The sequence below is a fragment of the Anarrhichthys ocellatus genome, unplaced genomic scaffold (assembly GCF_004355925.1).
Source record: "Anarrhichthys ocellatus isolate YVR2014 unplaced genomic scaffold, GSC_Weel_1.0 scaffold12, whole genome shotgun sequence".
In the NCBI taxonomy this organism is placed as follows: Eukaryota; Metazoa; Chordata; class Actinopteri; order Perciformes; family Anarhichadidae; genus Anarrhichthys; species Anarrhichthys ocellatus.
Genome location: NW_022280042.1, coordinates 8,913,652 through 8,935,541, shown reverse-complemented (window position 1 = coordinate 8,935,541; position 21,890 = coordinate 8,913,652). Strand labels below are relative to the sequence as shown.

Sequence of the window (21,890 nt, the reverse complement as noted above, 5' to 3'; positions counted from 1 at the left end):
GTGTGTGTGTGTGTGTGTGTGTGTGTGTGTGTGTGTGTGTGTGTGTGGGGACCGGCATTAGAATAAAGCATGAATAATTTCTTTAGAGGGACGCAGCAGCTGTAGCCCTTTCACATGAAAATGAGCATCACCCACAGCCTCCGACACACACACACTAACACAGAGCTATATTTTCTATAGCTATAGTTTCACCCCCTCACTTTCAGCCACATCACCAACTATCTAACTTCTTGGACTTTAAACACACTGTAGAGCTGCAATAAATCAATAAAACATCAATATTGTAAATTAATTCAGTTATTGTAAATCACTATATTATAACTACATCTTTCTCAGGTACATTTACACCAAGTAAGATAAATGTATATAGCTCTTAAATCTCCCCAGTTTACATTGTTAGCATTTTGAATGAGAAATATATTCCACATTATTCACTCTAACAAATGAGTTTGATTAAGTTATCAGTGTCTCTTTCTGACCAGCTTAAGTGAATGAAAACGTTCTTATAACACCCTGCAATAAAGTCGTACTGTCATAGTATTAAATGTTCTTACTTCAATGAGGAGTCTGGTACAAAAGGAGAGTAAAACTCAGTGTGTGTGTGTGTGTGTGTGTGTGTGAAACTGTTTCTTGCTCTTCTCACTTCCTTCTGTTGTTTCAGGAAGTGTCTTGAAGGAGTCGGTCTGGCCGACAGCAGCAGCCTTCAGTCTGTTTTTAGCCTGTTGCACAAACACCTGGCTGTGGCTGCATTATTATATGTGGCTGCTGCATCGACACATTCAGAAATATATCCGTACCGTCTGTCTACTTTGGGGGATTCCTGCCACTGACCATACCTGGAAACAGAACGGAGCGCTGGATCAGAAGATAAAACTGTCTGAATCTGTTTAAAGCAGACGTGAGCTGACAGTCAGGGTCCAGTCTCTCTTTGACTCGCTCTGAGAGAAAACTGCAAGCACCACTTCCCACAACACGAGGGAAGTAATCAATGGTATCGAATGTTGCCCAGCGAATGTCAATCAATTCGCAGGTATTTGGAATTTACACCAACTTTTGACCTCAAGATGAAAAGTCAGAGGATTTTAAAATCGATCCTAAAGGGACACGAATGCCTGTAATCAATATCATACAACAATCCAATTACTGTTGAAACATTTCAGTCTGCTCTGGAACAAAGTGATGATATTTGCTGTATTTCAAGGTGTTGTTACTTGAGTCAAACAAGTGAAAAGTGAAACTATTAAACCCAGCTAGAATTGGTATTGTGTCTTTGTTAAAAATAAGATTTTATGGCTAAACGATATGCCAGATTTAGTTTGTTGTGAGTCACCATGACCTCGTCTGGTCGGAGGATGTGGGCATCAGCTAATGAGGAGACAAAAGCGGTGACTCCGACCAATGAGTCACCTCAATTAAGTCACATCGTTTCTTTAGAAAAGACAGGTTTCTCTTTTAAGAATGAAAGCATGCTAACGTGCTGTCTAACAGGTCTGCTTCATGTCTCTGGTTTGCATGAGAGGCCATCATAAGAGCATCTGTTTAACATCACAGGAAAAAAAAAGAAACAAAGCTCAATGTGTCACACAAACGGGCACATGCTCGTATATTTACCAGGCAGCCTTTTCATCAGAAAGTAGAACCCACAGCACACCTTCCTGTGCACTGCGCTGACACTCGGTAGTAAAACAGGCTACAAGTTACTGAAATCGCACCACAGCAGCAGCGACTTGTTGGTAAAACTAGCACCGCATCGCTTTGCAATTGACCTCAGCAAGAAATTCTGCAATTTGTTAAAAGACAAGCCATTAGCATCCAGCATGATTGTGCATTTTCTCCCAAATGCCCGGTACACACAGATCACAAGTCATTCTCAAGTCATGACACCAGAGTCACAGTGGTGGTCAACAGTGCCGGCTAAACAGATGGAAGCCTGAGTTTACACACACATACCCGAGGACGTCTGCTGCCGATGGATGTAAACAAACCGACGCTGAAGACGCCATCACGAGGCAGAGACTGCAGCCAGCCGTGTCTCTCTCCTCTTCCTCCGGCTTTCCATCTCTCTCTCTGTCTGTCTTCCTCACTCTTTACTCTCTCTCTCTCTCTCTCTCTCGCAAACATTCAAGGCAATTAACTCTTTCTCTGCCTGATCTGCAGCGATCGTCTCTTCTACCAGGGATTCACCAAACACTGAACATTATAACCTTCATGGAGGGAGGATTGATTGCAGGACTGTTGCATTTAGTTTGAGCCAGCTGTGCCTAATAAACTGGCAGCTGAGTGCATTTGCTGGTTGGAAAAACAACACCTGAGGTTTGGTACCAAGTTCTAAAATGTTAAACGCGTAAAATACAAGAAGACATTCCAGATCTTATAGGCTACTCTAATACCTTTTTGGTATTTAACAGATACTTAATGTTAAGGACAAGTCGTGCCATCCATGTGGTGGTCCTATCTCTGCAACACACACACACACACACACACACACACACACACACACACCCCCTTTTGATGCCTCTCCGTTTCCCCCCCAAAGCCAATTGCACGTGAGCGTCAGCAGAGCAGTGTGTCTATCTGTGGACTGTTAGGTAAACCATCTCCACTGTACGCTTCTGGAGACATCCGCATTGCATCCAACTTATGTTTAAATAATTAAGCATAAAGTTGGCAAATTGCATGAAAAAAACTGAAGAAATTTCTGACTGCAATCTTCCTAATTTGAGTCTTGCACATTTATGTATTTCTCGCAATTTAGGACATTTCTTTTGGAACAAATGACAAAAATACTTGAATTTTTGTTGTTGTATTTGTGGTTATGGAACAACCTGTTGTCTTCCTTGTGTATACTGTGATTAATAACTTTATTTTCATGCGTTTCTGACTTCATATCTACATTTTGACAACATGAGGATGAGACTGATGAGTTATGGAGCTCATCGGTGTCTATCCACCTGAACCTCCTCGGGTGTCAGTTATGTGCTTTCTCTTCCTCCGTCTTTTAAAACCAGACGGGAAAGGAGAACAACAGCTGACAAATGCTCGCTGAAAAATGTCTGTACATGTATGTATGATGAGCGCAAGAAAAGGCCGATGCAGAGGAAGACGCAGATGAGGGTGAATCAACAGGCGTTTCTTGAGCTGAGTGGGTTTGATGAGTCAACACACACACACACAATGGAAGATATGACGGAGACTAACTATGTGATTTCAAAGAGAGAGCATATAGGCACCATAAGTATGGTATAATCCCCAAACATATGACGATAAATCAAGTCATGTGATGACACCTGAGGCAGCTCTACTCTCTGAACAAAGGCAGGGAAATGGGGCTGCAAAAGATTACATTTAACTCTCAAACTATGACATTCTTTGAGGAAAAGCCTCACGAAACTCTCCCCTGAAGTCACTTCCTGAATCAAACTCGAGCAGGTCACTCTCCTCTTAAAAGAGCATCATCAGCTCGCGGAAATCGATGTCCAGATGACCTCAACTCTTGCACAGCGAAACTCAAAACCACTCTGCAGAGACTGCAGTGAAATGTGTGGACAACATGCAAACAGACTCAGCACATGTGTGTGTGTGTGTGTGTGTGCACATCCACAGTCAGCATCCAGTGTGTGTGTGTGTGTGATGATTTGTAGGCTATAGGCTACGAGCTTACACATCAGCTGCCATATCCTAAAATAAGGACGTCCAATCATGACATGGCAATAAACGCACATATTTGGGGGCCAATGCAGACCTTTCCTATAACGTAAATTTGCGTAATAATAGCCTGACCCTAAAGGAAGCACTTATAATTACACAATAACGGTAAAATATGTCATGCCAGAGCATATTCTGCATATTAAGTGGCACTTAACCCTAATTACAACCCGTATTCAGTGTTGTCCTTGCACGTCCTGCCCTGTTAGTCTGCTGTTCTCAATATTTCCGATGTTTATAAGTTACGTGCCGAACAATACGAGTACAATATCTCTTGTTTACCAACATGCGTAGCAACACAAACTAGCGAAAGCTTCCGTTGCCAAACTTACTGACAGTATAAACACTAACAAAGCCGACATTATGCAACGTATTCTGAGTTAAAAATGAACCGTAATAAGCCGCTACGTACCGGTCCGGGTGCGTGTTGTGGTGAAATTTCCGCACTGTGTTCTCCTTTCTGGATGCAGTCGAAGTCGCGTCGGTGACGCCCCCCAGGCGCGTCGCGTCGGTGACGTCATCACGCAGGCTCCCACGCACGTAGATATTTTTTCAAAACAGAAAAATATATACAAAAAACTGTTTACTCAAGTACTGTTAAATATTATTCAAAGGTATAGTGTCATTTTATACTAGTTTAATACTTTTACTCCATTTCTGAGGCAAATATTGTACATTTTACTCCACTATATTTAGTGTACTGCTATTAACAAGTACTATTCACTGCAAACAGTAAAGATGATAGTGAATTTGATAATGATGATACCTTTTAAGATGTCCATAACTGTTGCAAAGTAGAGTGGACTTCTATCGCCATCATGTGGAAGTAATGTGCTATTACAAGTTTCAATACTGGCGCTTAAACCTGCTGTGTCCATGTTCGTTATGGTTCATTTAAACACTGATTCACTGTAAATTAAAAGAGTTGGGTTTTTGTATTATCAGCAATATTGCCCAGCTGTTTTCTTGTTGTGTCACTGGGGACATGTAGGCCTGTTGGGTTACACCCACAAGGAAGGGCACATTCAGTGAACTGACAAGCAGGTTCTGCAACAGTTGAAACCAGAATAGAGTTTCACCTCAAACAGGATCACGTTAAGATTACTTCAAGAAGGACTTTCATTTCATCTAAATAACACTTCAACATGTCTCCTTTTTCATTTGAGACTTTGCTATTTAACTGCTCTGGGCATGGACTGCAGTAAAGGAGTTGTTAGGATTTCTATGTGTAGTTTTACAACTAGTTTTTCAACGCAACAGCCTACTGAAGCTGCACGATAGACTTATTTTTAATGTCCTGGGACGTCTATAAGACTCACTGGAAATACTTAAGATCTGTGTTGACCAGTGGAAATGGGGACCTCTGTTTTGTTTGAAGCCAGGACTGAGAGAGGAGCATTCTACATGCTTCTACTCCTCGTGCTCTGCTGCTTTGGAGGAAGATGTGAGCTCCAGAAATCAAAACCCTCAGCGCAGACAGACCTCCCGGGTGTCGAACCTTTCCCCAACGACTTCGATGAGCCCCAGGCCTTCCCCGATGAGGAGAGGGCCAACCTCCCCGTGTTCACCATGGACTACCCTCGGATCCAGCTCCCCTTTGAGTTCACACTGTGGGTACTGCTGGCCTCTTTTGCCAAAATTGGTAAGTGTGGATGAACCACTTTGGTTTGTATTACTTTCTGGTGGAAAGAAACCATTCAAATACTACTTAAGCACAATTTTGAGGTACTTATACAATATTTATTTACATGTTCTGCTACTACTCCAATTCATTTTGAGGGCAAATACTGATTGATGACTGATAACTTACTCTGTAGATTCTGATCAATAATACAAAATACAATCAACAAATGAATTATGATGTAACATTATTGATGAAGATAAAACTTTATTGATCCCCGGGGACCTTTACCAGCTTTTAAATTAAATGACGATACATAAATTGGCCATTCTTCATGATTATATACTTTCACTTTTGGTACTTTAAGTATATTTGGATCCTAATACATTTGTACTTTGAATACAGTATTTCTACACTGAGGTGTCTGAGTACTTCCTCCCCCACTCTGCAACCTTGAATAACAGCAGATGTTGCTTTGCATCACAGCAGCCTTAAAAGTCCAGAACATGAGTCCAATCTTCTCATTGTCTTCTCTGCAGGTTTCCACATTTACCATAAAATCACCATCTGGATCCCAGAGTCCTGCCTCCTGATTTCCATCGGCCTCATCGTGGGCGCCATCATGCACTCAGTGAAAGAGGAGCCCCCCGCCGTCCTCAACTCCAACGTCTTCTTCCTCTACATGCTCCCGCTCATCGTACTCGACAACGGGTACTTCATGCCCACGAGGCCGTTTTTCGAAAACGCCGGCACGGTGCTGTGGTACGCCGTGGTGGGGACCCTGTGGAACAGCGTTGGCATCGGGATTTCCCTCTTTGCCATCTGCCAGTTCGAGGTGTTTGGAGTTCAAGATATCAACCTGCAGGTCAGTTAAATCCACAGGAAAGGTCAAAGGTGACATGCAACTTTGTCTGTATTTAATGCAGTATGTGTGATATTTATATATCACACATACTGCATTGTCGTTTAGCTTTTATTTGAACTCATCTGCTCATTAAGGCCATGTCATGTGATCAAAAGCTTCCTTAATGTCTCAGAAAATGATGGTGCATGCACTGTAAATGTGAAGTGATGGATTAAGTCTTCTTCTCTTTTTGTTTTTCACTCTTCTTCACTGCAGGAGAACTTGCTGTTTGCCTCCATCATCTCGACCGTGGACCCCGTGGCTGCTCTGAATGTGTTTGACGACATCGGAGTCAATGAGCAGACATACATAATCATATTTGGAGAGGGACTCTTCAACGACGCTGTCACTGTGGTGAGTACAGGATGAAAATAGATTGCTTTGCTTTGTATCAATATTGCCGGGCTGTGTGCACAGATTTGGGAGCCAAGTTGCCTTTAACATCTTCTGGCACTGGTTGTCTTCAGTTGCATCATGTCTCCAAAAGAGAAGCGTGGATTAAAAGTGTCAGTGTTTCCAGTCCATTGACAAAACTTATGTTGGCATATAAAAGCATGAAAATAGTTTCAACATTAGTTTAACTGGTTCAGATTCCTGACTGGTTGAAACTGCTTGACAACAACTGTGTGTGAACTGCAGTTTATCTGCAGTAGCTCTGATCTAAACCTGGTATGTTCTACTCATTTCTTTATCTGTGTGTATCCCTCCAGGTCCTTTACAACATGTTCACCTTTCTGGCCGGGTTGCCCGTCGTGGAATCCACTGACGTGTTTCTGGGGACGGCCCGGTTCTTCGTGGTGGCGGCCGGAGGCATCCTCTTTGGCCTCCTGTTTGGATTCGTGGCCGCGTTCACCACACGTTTCACCCACAATGTCCGTCAGATCGAGCCCCTCTTCGTCTTCATGTACAGCTACCTGGCGTACCTGGTGGCCGAGTGCTTTGCCATCTCCAGCGTGATGGCGTAAGTGTCGGCCCAACACATTGTCTACACAAGAAGTGGTGTAGAAATATTCAGACCAGATGACTTTTATTGAAAGGTGCAGCCAAGTTTGTGCAACTTGAACAAACCGGCTCCTCCACTTCTCCAAACCCTCCGTTTGTGATGCAAATTCAAAATGACATGTGTGGCGTCATGTGACAAATATGTGACTCACTTTCGTGAAGGTTTAAAAGATGCTCGCTCAACTTGGCTTATTTCCATTAATTTGTCAACAAATATAACTCCTCCAGTGAAGGCCAGTGTATAAATAGATATCAGTTACATAAAGTCATCATAGAAGTCATTAATGCTGAGAAATACATTAATGATATTTAATATGTCATATATTTCCCTCCCTCCCCGCAGCCTTATAACATGCGCCATCACCATGAAGTACTATGTGGAGGAGAACGTTTCCCAGAGATCCTGCACCACAATCCGCCATGTTGTCAAGATGCTGGCCACCATCTCTGAAACCCTCATCTTCTTCTTCCTGGGCGTCGTTACCATAACCACCGAGCATGAGTGGAACTGGGCCTACATCCTGTTTACGCTGCTGTTTGCCTTCATCTGGAGAGGGATTGGTGGGAGTCTTGATTTTAATTTTAAAGAGTTGTCTGTCCCTTAAGTGGTCCCGTTCTTTAATCCAAACGTCTTGCAGGCATCCTGGTCCTGACCCAGATCATCAATCCGTTCCGTACCATCCCGCTCAACTTCAAGGACCAGTTCGGCCTCGCCTACGGGGGCCTGCGAGGGGCAATCTGCTTCGCCCTGGTCTTCACCTTACCCGATAACATCAACAGGAAGAACCTGTTTGTCACGGCTTCAGTCGCCGTTATTATATTTACCGTTTTCATACAGGTGAGACCTTCGGCTGCTTTATCATATTATTCTAGCAGCTTAGTATGGAAGATTTAAAATCTTTTAAAAGAGATAAAGTGAAGCACAATATATGTTATTAAATACATTGCCCCTGTATGTGTGCATTTAATAATGTTAAAGGGACATTTATTCAGCGTTGGAGTTTGATAACTTGGACAGTTGAGTTAATTTTTAATAATCGGTCTTTCAGGGCATCAGCATCCGTCCGATAATAGAATATATGAACATCAGGAAAACCAACAAAGACCTGAACACCATCAACATGGAGGTTCACACCAGGGCAAGTATCTTCCTTCTTCTTTCTTCTTTTTAGTTTTGTCAAATAGTTCATGTGTGAATGGCACTCATTGTTGACGTTTTGTGCAGATGATGGAGCACGTCCTCAGTGGTATTGAGGACTTGTGTGGACAATGGAGCCACTATTACTGGAAAGACAAGTAGGACCTGTCTATCAATGTTTTTTTAATTGACACAATGTATTGAATTGTGACATTTCCTGCAGATTTAGACTAACTTCCTCATTCATTTAGATCAGTTGACGATAAGTCTCTATTTGTTTGTCTTTCCGTCAGGTTCAAGAAGTTCAACGATCGTGTTTTGAGGCGCATCCTGATCCGAGACAACAAGGCCGAGTCCAGCATCTTGGCTCTGTACAAGAAGCTGGAGCTGCAGAGCGCCATCGGGTTACTGGACACACCTCTGGGAGACCTCAGCGCGGCGCCGTCTATCGTTTCTCTGGAGTATGTTCATCAACATCTCCTTATTATTGAACAATACTTCATGTCTATCTGTAAGACCAACCTCACAACCTGGCAACCCAAAAGTTGTACTTATTATTGCATTATAAAAGTGATGTAGTCACTCTGAAACTGTATCTTCCCCCTAACTGCACGAGTGCATCAGCTAAATGCATGAAACTACATCTAATGTGGCTCCAGCCGATGATGCTGTTTCTCTCATCTTTATGTCGATAGCAATAACAGAACATTCACATTTACATCTGTCCATTGCTCTCACCTCCTCCCGTCAGCGACGAGAGGAAGGAGGCGACTAGAGCCAAGAAGAAGTTCCTGGCTGCTGACGTGAGGAAAATGCACAAAATCCTGTCAAAGAACATGTACAAGATCCGACAGAAGGTAACAACCACCTGCAGAGAAACCTTTCTGAAGAGGGAATGTGGTCAATTATATAAACTCTGTGTGCTTTTTAATACCATTTAACACCATTTTACCATTACCATTCAGGCTCATTGATGAGTTTTTAATAACAATGCTATACATGATTTCCAGACGATGTCTTACACCAACAAATACAATCTGCCTGACGACAGCCGAACCAAGGAGATTCTGATCCGCCGCCACGCGAGCATCAGACGCAGCCTCCGTGCTGAAAGTTTCCGTGAGCAGGTGGGTTCCTGTTTTAGAGAACATTAAGTATACGTTACTTTCACCCCCACCTGCCTGACCTTCACTCTTCCTCCACTTCCAGCCTTCACAAAACATCCCCAGGTCTCAGAAGTACTACTCTCTCCAACCTGGGGGGGATCTGGAGATGGCCTTCCCCCTCAGAAGACAAAGTCATGGTGAGGACTTGTTGAAATGACCTGGTTCAAAAGAAAACTAAGTGAAACAATGATAACATATTTGTGTTAGGTGGACTTGAAGACGGGGGCCATCCCTCAGCCCTGACGCCGCGCTCCTCGTCCCGCTCTCTCATCCCCATGAGGAGGTTGAACACCATCAAGGAGACTGGAAATGCAGGGGAGCAGCCAGCCGCTTCCTCCCAACCACACTCACCACCTCCTGTGGATGCTTTGGACATGAGGGGTCCTGGAGGTCTGGAGGGTTCAAGCTTCAGAGGCAGGAAGGCGCCAGTTCCTGCTCCCAAGAGGCATCTTTCGGATCGGATAGACGGAGAGGAAGACCTCGCTGACTCTGAACGTGCCGGAGAACCAGTGCGACCACCGCAGCTACCTCCACCACGTGGCTGGGAACCCGAGAACCAGGAGCCCAGAGAAAATGAGACACTACTTAGGGACTCGTTACAGGGGCCTCGAGGCTCAGGGAGATCATGACGGACTTTTCGAAAGAGGAAAACCTGCAATGGAGCATGAACTCATCTTAATACTTGAGATAAAAACTAAAAACACAAAGGTCAAATTATTATTGTAAATATTTTGAAAAATAAATCTGTCTACGTTGCATTTTATTCATTAGTAACAAAGCATCATCTTTTCTGTTGTTTGCCTCCTAAATCAACTAATAAATTATGATATTTTATTTATGCTTAAGCTGCAGTAAATAGTGCAGTGATATAATATATATTATTATGAAATGGGCCATTCTGCATGTTAGTACTCTTACTTTTAGTACTCTAAGTATATGTTGATGCTAATACTCATGTAGGACTTTTTCTAATGATAAAATCTGTTCCTGCTCATCATCTTATCATTGTGTTGTATTTGGTTAACCTTCAGTGTTAGATCAAACAACAGAGATCTCCTTCAGGATATGGATCCACTTAGAACCTGATGCATATGGACATGGAGACATAGAGCACTCTCCCCCCTCGTTTGCTTTAATGCCTTCTTCTTTTATTGGTCCATCTGACTCTCTGACGGCCGTCCACACCCAGCATCATCTTTCAAAGGTTACATCTTTAAATCGTTATGTCTGCCAGGCACAGAGAGCTAAAGATGTACAGTGAATTATTCTGCATACAGTGCTGTGTGACGATCCTGTTTATAAATATTGGTCTAGAAAATTCTAACTTTGAGTTAAAAAATGTCTTGATAAAGACACTTTTACAGTGTATTCGTGATTGCAGGAAAAAGATTATGTATGTCTTGGCATTTATTGCGCAAAGTGTGTACATTAGCTAACAAGGATTCATTTAAGTGTAAACTCTCCCCAGTGGCCTGTAGCCTCATTACTCTCACTCACACTCTGCTTCCTGCACAGTCGCTCTAATCACAGACGCTCCACTGTGATTAGTTGCATTTCATTATGTACTGAAAATCACCGCGGTATGAAATGAACTATCTTTTATACTTGGGTGAAGAAAACATAACTCATGATAAATGCACAAATCTGAAATATCCTGATTAGTGGAACGTATGTAGATAAATATGTCAGACGAACACACAACATATAATAAACAAATTGAATAATCACTTTTTAAAGCAGAAACACAACTGTACGTGAGAGCAAACACAACATTTTGGGGCAAGTTTGTTCATTTCCTGTCACAGTGTTCATGAAGGACGTCAGCTGACGGGAAGTAAACATGGAATCGACCTGTTGCCTAGCAACACCATCCTTTAAAACAGAGCTTAGAGACAGTATGAGAACAATAACGTTTTGTATTTTTAAATCTGGTAAAAAAAAAAATATATATAAAAAGAGTAATGAATCAGCTGGATACAAATCAATAAATAAAATGTTGGAGATCCGATAGAAAGAGTCTCTAATGTTAAAAGTGCTGAATAAAAGCAATCACACTGCACAATAAATATGATTAGTGGCATGGAAAACATAGCCAGCTCATCAAATATAAATCATGGCCATGCATTTTTAATGGGGACAACATTTTACTGTAACAGATAACTATGATTCTGGGAAAAGGGCTGAAGACTTAACATGCATGCATGAAGCATAGTCACAACACATTTATTCTTGCTAAATCAATGATAGCATTCAAAATTAAGTCCACATGTTAAGTCATTTGAACATTGTTAAATTTCCATTTTCTGCTGCTTTATACGTCTCCACTGCATTTATTTAACTTGCAGATTTAGATTAATAATGCAAAATACAGTCAACAGATAAATTGTAATGTATTATTAGAGGTTAAGATAAGACTTTATTGATCCCTGGGGGTAAATTCACAAGCTAGCAGTACACAAAATAATTAAACTGAGCTCCACGTTTACCAGCTGCAACATTAAAGTGATATATACATTCATGCATCAATTATAATCCGACAATATAATATATATCATTCTGAAATGGACCGATATGCGTAATTAGCACTTTTAATTTTGGTACTTTACGTATATTTTGATGCCACTACTTCTGTACTCTCACATAAGAAACATTTTGAATACATCTTTAACCTTTATCTTAAAGTGAATTCTGCACTTGATGCTTTTTTTTAAAGAAACAAACAGCAGCAGGTTCCTCCAGTTTGAGCTCAACATCAGTGTGAACATCCTGTCAAAACATCTTTCATCCGAACACTAAACCTTCTTCTGTGAGACGCTTTTCAACCAGAACGTCAGCTTCAGATGTAAAAAGGCTCAAACCGAACGCCTGCAAATGTCTTTGCCTCGAGCGCATTTGCATGCTGATGAAGAAGCGTCTTGGTATGTGGGAGGCACTGGCAAACATCCTGGTGTATGAACAGTCTGTCAGCTGCATATGAAGCAGCACACTATCGCTTTAGTGGGGAAGAAGAAGAAGAAGAAGAAGAAGAAGAAGAAGAAGAGAGGGAAGAGGAGTGAGCATTTATTGCCAGAGAGAGAGACAAAGGAAGAAGAACAAGATGATTTAAATGCATCTCCTCGAAGCTTCAATAACAACGAGGAAGAGCAGCTCTGCAGCCTTCAGCATCATCAGCATCACTTTCTGCTTTGGTCAGTCGGAGGAAAACTTTACGCAGCTTTAGGGATTTTATTTGATCAGATTAAAGGAGGATTTCAGTGAAACTGAGACACAAAGATGAACCAAACTGCGTCCGTCTCTCATCAGATTGAGTGTCAGCCAATCAAGGATTCCAAGGTAGGATGGATTTGTTCATGTTGCACTTCCTTTATCACACTTTTTATAATCACGGCGCCACAAACAGATTCATATGTAACAGTTGCCAACATTTTGACTTTATTCTTTGTGTTTTCGACCAAGCTTTAAATCAGTTGTTCCATCCATGATTATACATCATATTTCAAATTGTAATATTACTTTCTTCAAAAGCTGTATATGTTTTAGATGAAAGTTATGTCACGTTTGTATGCCTTTATCAAAGAAGGCTTTATTATACATGCAGACGCCTTCACAGAACAGCTGACAGATTTGATCAAAATGTATCTAAAACTCTTACTTCTTAAATCTTACTTCTCCTTCTGCAGACTGAAGCAGTTGTTGATCACTTGAGGCCTCGACAGGCGACGGGAGTGAGGAGTCGATGACACTATTAAAACAGTCAATAAAATGTGTTTTTCAAAAGTTTGAATCACTGAAACCACGAGAAGTCAGACGTAATCTCCAGGTTTGTGCCTGGCAGAGATAATCTCACAGTAATATATTTATCTTTTATTTATTATTCCACTGGAAAACTGACCGATGACATAACAATTAAGAACAACATGAATGTTTTCCAATACAAAACATTGATTTGTGTCTTTATTCGCCAAAGATAAAGCCACTCTGTCAAACTGGATCATCTACACATCAACCAGATCAAAGTGCGGTCGTGTGTTGGTGAGCTCTGGCTTTGTGGACGATATTAACAGTAAAATGCAGAGACGCAGTGACAGCTGCGAGCAGAATGAAGGCTCAGACGTTCAAGAGCTTCGTTATCGCTCACAGTTCCTGCAGCAAAGCTGCGAGACAGAAAGACGACGAGCCAAAGTGTGATCCTGTACAATCCTGTGCTTCAGCATGGAAATAATCTGGCAGGAAGGAGGTTCATTTATGCAAAGAAAAAACACTACACTTTGGGGCACTTTTCGATTTCATTCATTGCCTTTTGAAGAACTGAAAGGGCATTAAAAATCAGCAAAAACAGCAATACATGCTGTAAAATGAACAGGGGTGCTTTGATGCTCTTCATGTGCATTATTTAGCCTGAGTGCTTTTAATTGTGTCGTAAATCACAGCTCAGTAAACCACCGTCTAGTTTCAGCTGCTTCTTCTGCCTCTTGAGATACATTAGCTGTATTGGAGAATTTACCCACCACAAGGCTGCTGTTGTCTGATGGAGACATCTTCATATTGTATTTTCAGTATTTTCATGGCTCAATCTGCTAACATGACCCCTTTCAGACCATTTCAAGTATTCAGGATCAGCCTATAGTCTAAGACCTTTGAATCACCACCACATCTCCAATTTGTTCAGCGATTTGAATCAAGCGACACAAAGTGGCAATATAAGTCTGATTAGGGCTGGATTTCCCCTCATTTGGTATTCCTGCAGGGTGTAAAACACATTTTTTAACATTACATATCCACTCCAGACATGCTTCAAGACACTTAATACTGGGAAACATCACTGATGAGGAATAAAGTAAAAGAAAGTGAAAGAAAAGCATTTAAAAGCAATATAAAAGTGTCCGTTTGGGTTGTGTTAGGCTGTCCGCCCACACAGGGACCTGCTGGGGTTAAAGAGCGAGCCGAGCTTTTTCCCGTCCTGTGAACGCTGCAGTGACCCTCCATAAAACAGCCACCAAACAGCATTCACAGCACGTCAATCATCTCCATCTCAACACAAATCAAAAGGTGCTCTGGAGGCGTGAAATCTAAACATAGTCATCGCCAAAGCAGAAACAGCAAACATAAACTGATTGACATTCAAATAGAGGCACTAGATATGCATTGCCAACACCTTGTTTCTCTGAAACAGTGCTTCACTGAATACTTCACCCACAAAAGGACCATTTGTGTATCGATAACTCATCACGTGCTTTAAATTCTTGCAGAAAACAGAGTTTCCAGAGTTTCTCTTAAGAGACACTTCTTCCAGGGAGGGGTCAAATGCAGAGGTCAAATTTCGTGTATGTGTATATGTACGGTATATGACAATAAAAAGGGGTTTCTATTTTTCTTCCTTCATCTCTAGAGCTACAGTGTTTACATGCTGGTGATCTGGTGACATCTTAAAGGATGCCTTTTGTGAGTCAGTAGCACAACATTGACAAAGGAAAATCTGGTATACATAGGGGGAAAACGACATGTTGTTTCCGTCAATGTCACCACAGTCACTATAGTTTGTAATACCGCAAATATATATATATATACTGCAATATCTTTTTTTGTCACTAGAGAGCAGTCTTACAAAAGACTATAGTCTGCACTACTGTCGAGGCTTATGGAAGGAGGAATGTGTGCTCTTCAAATCTGTTCATAACATCACATCTGTTCATAATGAAGTGGAGTGAACATACTCCTGAACGATCAGTTATCAATCTTTTTATAATCCAAGTCCTGGGAAATGTTAGTCAGGTGGAAGGATGTAATGGAGTAGAGGTCCAACGTATTATAAAATAGAAACACGAGTACCTTAAACTGTAATTGAATACATTACTTGAGTAAATGTACTTACTATTCACATAAAAACCAAAACACACACATATGTCATTTTCGACCTACTGCATTAAATCCTTTATTCAGTATTAAATGCATCCGCTGGTTCTTATTTTTGACGTCTTTTTATTTCAAAGCAATAACTGAACTCTCGACCCTAAAACCTGTGAAATTGAACAGATTGCCTTCATAACAGCCTGTTCAGTCCCTGATCGCAGTCAAAAATTCACTGAATATTAACATTAGCCCTGTGTCATCACTGTCATCTGTTACTGCGGAGTAAAGGACTATTAGCATGTTAGCCTTTGAGCAATCATCTGCATCATTTGCTAATTTAACCCCTTAGCACTCACTCAGTAACGCCTAAATTATATTATAATATTCCATATATTGAATACTTCAATGAGTCGTGCCACTTTAAAAGATTTGTTGTGTAGAAATCCTAAATGCAGACTTGAGCTGGTTGCATTTGCACATCCTACACTGTTATGGTGTGAAAGCCAGGCAGTGTGTGAGAAGAGAAGTCTTGCTGCCAAGTTCCTGACTTGCACATGACAGTGTTGGAAGAAGTATTCAGATGCTTTACTTCAGTAAAAGTACTAGTACCACACTGTGAAAATACTCCACTACAAGTAAAAGTCCTGCATCAAGTATTACATTATTCAAAATTTCAACTATCAAAGGAAAAACTACTCATTCTGCAGAAGAATGGTCCCTGTGAGTGTTGTACTGTTATATACACGATGTTTTTGGATTAATATTACTGGTGCTTTAAGCGTGCAGCATTTAGGCATTTTAAATGCATCAGCTGGTTCTTAGTTTTGATGTGTTTTTATTTCAAACCAACAAGAATCATCTCAGGTTAGACTGCTTTGAAATACAATTTCCCAAACCAAGGTCCCTGCTGTGAAGGCAGCAGCAGAGGCTCTCACATAACGGCACAAGAAGAACACTTCTGTGTTTCTCTGCGTTCAGAAACAGCTGCGACACTCTTAGATAGTACTCAAGGTCAGGGTTGCTTTTGTTATCTACCGAAGGATGAACCTGGACTGAACCATAAAAACATGACCCTAAACACATGACATGCTTCAGACAATAAATCATTTTGCCAGTGTAACAACAACATAAATGGTACGATAATTAGATTTACACTCAAAAATCACTTCAAATGACGTTTCTGGGTTTTCCTTTACAGTCAGTATTCGTCAGTAAAGATGTGAAGGCAGAGAATGAACAAGCAGATGTTCAGTTAATGGTTGCCAGTCACAGTCGTCCAGTATGGAGCTGAATAAAAAGCACTGAGACAGAGATAAGGGAGGGCTGAGCAGCTTCATAAAGCCTCTGACTAATAAAATCTTTCCTCTTAATCAGTAATGAACTCTGTGATCCATGGCTCGCCTCCAGGTGGTAATATGTGAGGTAAGAAAAGAGTGACTGTGATGAGCTCTTACTGTGAGAAAGTCATTTTTAATCCCCACCCTCAAACCTTAATTGGACCTGAAAGCTAACGGAGTTACCTTAAAGGAATTTTACATTTTGTTGTTGGTTGTTTTTACCTATTCCAAACAACAAAGAGGTGATTATACAACTGTTTTTTTTTTGGGCAAACACATTCAATAAAATATTAGATTTATAGAAACTCTAATCCTTTTTTAAACCCACTTTAACCCCGATTGTCCTTTCAACACAGAAACCGGATGAATTCAGTTCAATGAGCTTCAAATTCCCCCTGACCCAGAATTAGATTACCAGAGTAACGACGCCAAGTGAAACTGGGTTGGCTGATTTTTTTTACTTATATTAATGACACCATTTTTTAAGTGGTAAAATCAGAACAGAGGGGTTTTGTGAGTGTGTGCATGTGTGTCAGACGTCTGTTTACTCTGAAGGGAAAAGCCAGACAGAAAAGAGCTGCTGGCAAGAGCAGGAGGGGAGGCTATCTTTTACTGGCTTGTTGTCGGTTTGCAGGAATGCATTTCCTTTTGTTTTTGGACAATATTGCCACTTTTGAGGCTGAGTGTGATGCTTCACATTTCGGTGCTTTGACTGGAGAGACGTCTACATAATGGACCCAGAGCTCAGGTACCCAGAGGTGAGGTGTCAGTACGCTTTTATTTATAGAAGCCACAGCAGTGTGCTTCTTAAGGTGTTGAGTGAGTGTTTTGACATGTGGGGCCTTCAGCAGTGGCGGAATATTTTAAACAAAAAACATCCTAAAGTCTCCTTCCATAGCCGGAGAATCAGCGGAGAAGAGTGACGCGTGTGTTTTATCGTAGAGTCCCAGGAGTGTCTGCTGCCTCCTGGGAGAGTCGAGGCTCAGAGAAACAGAAACACATCCTCTGGGATTTAAAGTGTGTCAGCCTGGTGTGTGTGTTGAATGTGCTTCCATGAGATTGCATGGTGCACAGAATAGCCAATGGAGAAACAACGGTTTTATTACAAGGTTTACAGCTTTGGAATGAAGTCAGAATAATTGTGGTTTTCACTGCATGAATGCAGCATCTGAAGAAGACAATCACATTCAACTAAGTAACAATCAGGCTGCGTAATTAAGTAGCAATGCAGTGAAGCACTTTCCTCAGTATTTCCAGACTTTAACCGGCTCTTATCAGGACTTCACCTCAGATCCTTCTGGGTCAATTAACCCACTTAGGAGCTTTCCTTCTCTAAAACACACCATTAAACCAAACGTCAGCGGTTGCAGACTCAGAGCCCTGCAGGTTTCCGTCCAGACAGCGGGTTAATTACATTCACCTGGCGTCCCAGGTGTAAGTCAGTCCCTGATTAGGCAGCAGAAGTGGTTTGGAGACCTGAGGAAGAGGACTCTCAACTGTTTTGGCGTGTGACGCATAAAAACAAAGTGCTGCCTGCTTGCTGCCTCTTGTACAGGCTGCACATTGTTGGCAAAAAATTAAAAATAAGGTTCAGTAAAACTGGTGATAGAGGGTCTTGACACAGCCGAGGAAAGAAAACATCCTCGGGGTGTTGCGTTTGATTTTTTTCTTCTAATATTTTACAAGAAAAAAGATGATAAAGAAAACTGTAAAAGTACCAAACAGATACAATTATGATTTAAGTGTTTAATATGTTCTAAACTTCTCCAATAAATCAAATCAATGGCAGTTAAATCATTTGGTTCTGCAGCCTCCATATTAATAGCTGTTACAAAGCAAATGCACACTCATGAATCAACATGAGTTTAAACTCTGACAGAAAAAGGCATGAAGGCTGGTGCACAAAACAGCAAACATGCACAAATGCTAGAATTAGTAATGCACGTACAAATGCACACATAGGTTGTTGTCTGAGGATTTCCGCCTCAGGGACGTCAGTGAACTTCCCAAACACCAGCAGAGGTCGGAGAGAGAGAGATCATTTCCATGTGCTCTCTGATTCCCCTTGTTCAATATTTAATGAAGAAAAGAAGAGAGTCCATGCACGAGCATTGAGGATGCTATCCTCCCTCTCTTTTCCTACTACCTCCCTCCTCCACGGCGTCCATCATCCTCAACCTCTCTCCATTCATCCTTTAATACGCTCTTTACTTCTTCCCTCTCTGCTTTCCTCAGGATTTTTGATCTGCTGCCACTTTCCTCCAGTTTTCACTCGAGCATAAACTCGCTATTTCAGTTTCCACTGAGCTACTCGCACTCACGTTACTGCACATCACTAGCAGCCCTCCTCAACCCTTCAAGCCTTCAGAATGTGTGCGTTAGGCTCTAGAAGGATGATATAATCCTATGAGCCTGCAGTAGGAGTCATTTTACTTTTGCTCCTATTTTTCTGTCCCCTGTGGCAGCATTTGGTCCTCAGAAGTACAGACATGTACAAGAAGATGCACACAAAGAGACTAATATCTGCAGGCTGGTTCGTCTAGTGTCGTCCGTCTTTATTTATTTCCCCACCTCCTGGTATATTTTTTGATAGTAGGCACAGTATGTGTGTGTTGCTGGAGTTTGTGTCTTTTGGGCTTTCTGTGTGACACCTATCAGTTTGCATTCAGTCACTCAGCAGCAGGGAAGGCCAGCTGGTTACTAATCTGCTCGATTGTCTCGCTTCGCTTCCCCTCTGATACTCCTGTTACTAGTCGCTGAAGTGATACTGTAGGAGTAGTAGAGTGACATCATCAGGGGTAAAAATACCACAAAGAGCAAGGCCGAGTCCCTAAGGGAATATTACACGACATCATGTGTCAGTGAAACAGATTCATTAAACCACAGACGTGAATTTTAGTTTAATTAATTACTGAGATAATTACTTTTTAAATGCTTTTAGCTCCTGTTGCAGCTTTAATCAATTAGTCCGTCTCTGAATACGGTTGGTTACCTTTTGGAATTTGTCTTCATTACCAGTGGGGGAAATACATTTACTCAACTATAGTTTTGAGGTACTTTCGATTGTCTACTCCACAACAAATACATTGTTAAAAAATGGAAATATTGTAGTTTTTACTCCACGATATTAATTGAATCCCTTTAGTTACTAGTTACTTTGCAGATTCAAAGAATAGTTTGATGCCAATACTTTTGTATCTTAAGATATTTAATGCAGGACTTGTTGTTTCTACACTGAGCTATCGCTATACTTTGACTTAACTACAGTAGTACTTCTACCACTGTTTCTTACTTATCTTATTTACCAATAAATGTTAACTGACAGATTAGATTGTTTTTAGCACCATCGACAGTTTCACTACAGAAACATATTCTAGGTTTACATACCGTTAAAATCAGATCATGCATTAGAAATAACTTTATTATTATTTAGGACACATCAGAACAAATTGTATTTGTTGAAACAGGTAGCTAAAACGAATAAACAGTGCATATATATATATATATATATATATATATATATATATATATATATATATATATTGTGTATATTCATTACTATTCATTATAATTATATATGTAATATTATGTATGGATAGATAGATAGATAGATTTGTACAGCACAAAATAAACAATTATATATTCTCGAAGATAGCCAGACTGTGACACCGGATGTTTGCATACATTAACAAAATAAAAGCATATGACAAAAAAATGATATCAAAATTGAATTTGAACTACTAAAGACTGAATCTAAAAGAGGTCTAGTACTATTCTTCTAATACAATAAATATGTATTATCCTTATAAAAACAATTGTGTGTCACCAGAAAGCGAAACCCTGTGATTATTTTGAAAGTCACACCCGGAAGTCATCCTTGTCGTGCTTCGGTCCAGCTTGCCGCTCGTGCCGCTAAATTGACGCGCCGACAGGTTCGGATGTTATTACCGGGAGAGCCGCTGGGTTGAGGCTGAAGCAGAAGCACCGTGGCTTCGGTACAATGACGGCGTCCAAAGATCCGACCAAGAAGAAACCCAAAGAGGCGCAGCAGGATGAGGTACTCGCAGACAAACGGAGAGATGCTCTCATTTTCATTCATCTGTGAGGAGCCAGACCTCTGTGTGGACAGTCATCCTATGAAGGACATCACGGGGGGAACTGTGGTCACTAGATGCGCTTCTACGGTGCTGCTGCGCGCTTAGAATGATTGCGATATTACGGGAGGATTATTGAAATATCCCACAAAAATGCAATAAAGTACAGTAAGGCCATTAAGGATTTCTCTCTCATTTGCTGTGCGTCATCGTGTTGCATGTAAACATTGATTGATTTAAGGTAGATTTATTAATGCAATTAATGCACAGACAACGAGGCTTACAAGAAAGTGTTTGCAGCACATAAAACAGATAATACTGTTATGGAATAAGATTTTTATGTAGTTTGACTATTAAATACTTTATTATATTAGAAGGGGAGAGCCAAAGACATGTCAATTTGTATTATTGTTTTGTTTCTAGGTTGAGGAAGTCTTGCAAAAATATTTGCAAGGAAATACTGTTTTCAGAGGAATGAGAGTCTTTAACAAGTGTTGAGTTCTTTCAGATGGGCGTATAAAGCAACAAAGCAGTTGTGTTACATAAAAGAGATTAAGACCAGATATTGAAGAAGCACAAGCCAAATAAAAGACACAAATAAATAAAACAGTATTGAAATAATCTCAAATGTAATAAAGCAGGGGAATTAGTTACAGTTCAGTGCAAGATACCAGAATCAAGACATTACAGTACGTAAACACTTTGTATTTGACTTTTATTTTGGTAAAACAACTTGCAGACAAACGGACAGTGTCCAGTTTCAATGTCTGTATTCAAGTTCAGCAGCTTTTTGAATCCATTGTTTGTTGCGTTTTTTTTGGAGTTTATTTGATCCCATTTCTCAAAGTCTGGGCTATTGTTTAATAAAACTGGTTAAATAGTGATTGTGTGTATACTTTTGTAACGAGGGTTTGCTCAGTAAAAGCAGGTTTGGAGATGTTGACATCTAAATTCAAAAAGCATGTCCAAGTAATTTTTAGTCCTATGTGTGTATTTAGGTTTGTGTCTTTATCCCTTTAACTCAATACACACACACACACACACACACACACACACACACACACACACACACA

At 40.8% G+C, this 21,890-nt stretch overlaps 3 protein-coding genes across 12 annotated transcripts in view; 2 read left to right on the top strand and 1 right to left on the bottom strand.

Annotated features, from left to right (window-relative positions):
• The window catches only part of inpp4ab (inositol polyphosphate-4-phosphatase type I Ab), a 26,044-nt gene extending 21,853 nt beyond the window's left edge, over window positions 1-4,191 (bottom strand). For 2 of the 8 annotated variants that reach the window (XM_031851753.1, XM_031851757.1), the window contains exon 1: window positions 1,951-4,068. The gene's annotated coding sequence lies outside the window, so the exon portion shown is untranslated. Of the gene's footprint in view, window positions 1-643; window positions 1,781-1,950; window positions 4,069-4,117 lie in introns of those variants that run through there. The other 6 variants (XM_031851751.1, XM_031851749.1, XM_031851754.1 and 3 more) reach the window with 6 other exon arrangements.
• Window positions 4,192-4,790: 599 nt separating this feature from the next.
• Window positions 4,791-10,353, top strand: LOC116385942 (sodium/hydrogen exchanger 2-like). The gene is made up of 13 exons (XM_031851770.1): window positions 4,791-5,347; window positions 5,866-6,191; window positions 6,447-6,584; window positions 6,941-7,191; window positions 7,576-7,793; window positions 7,871-8,070; window positions 8,282-8,371; window positions 8,458-8,528; window positions 8,664-8,831; window positions 9,122-9,227; window positions 9,381-9,497; window positions 9,580-9,673; window positions 9,744-10,353. The coding sequence occupies exons 1-13, from the start codon at window positions 5,059-5,061 to the stop codon at window positions 10,163-10,165; spliced, it is 2,490 nt and encodes an 829-aa protein (XP_031707630.1). The 5' UTR covers window positions 4,791-5,058; the 3' UTR covers window positions 10,166-10,353.
• Window positions 10,354-12,500: 2,147 nt separating this feature from the next.
• The window catches only part of LOC116385979 (inactive dipeptidyl peptidase 10-like), a 30,151-nt gene continuing 20,761 nt past the window's right edge, over window positions 12,501-21,890 (top strand). Inside the window, exon 1 of one of the 3 annotated variants that reach the window (XM_031851870.1) lies at window positions 12,501-12,869. In XM_031851870.1, coding sequence (XP_031707730.1) covers window positions 12,810-12,869 — 60 coding nt within the window. In that variant the 5' untranslated portion in view covers window positions 12,501-12,809. Of the gene's footprint in view, window positions 12,870-17,238; window positions 17,482-20,648; window positions 20,781-21,890 lie in introns of those variants that run through there. The other 2 variants (XM_031851872.1, XM_031851871.1) reach the window with 2 other exon arrangements.

Excerpts from the sequence above, each read along its gene's own strand:
- LOC116385942 (XM_031851770.1), top strand. The coding sequence starts at position 5,059 with ATGGGGACCTCTGTTTTGTTTGAAGCCAGGACTGAGAGAGGAGCATTC. Across the intron at positions 5,348-5,865 it reads GGCCTCTTTTGCCAAAATTG|GTTTCCACATTTACCATAAA; the intron begins GTAAGTGTGGAT and ends TCTTCTCTGCAG. Across the intron at positions 7,794-7,870 it reads CTTCATCTGGAGAGGGATTG|GCATCCTGGTCCTGACCCAG; the intron begins GTGGGAGTCTTG and ends AACGTCTTGCAG.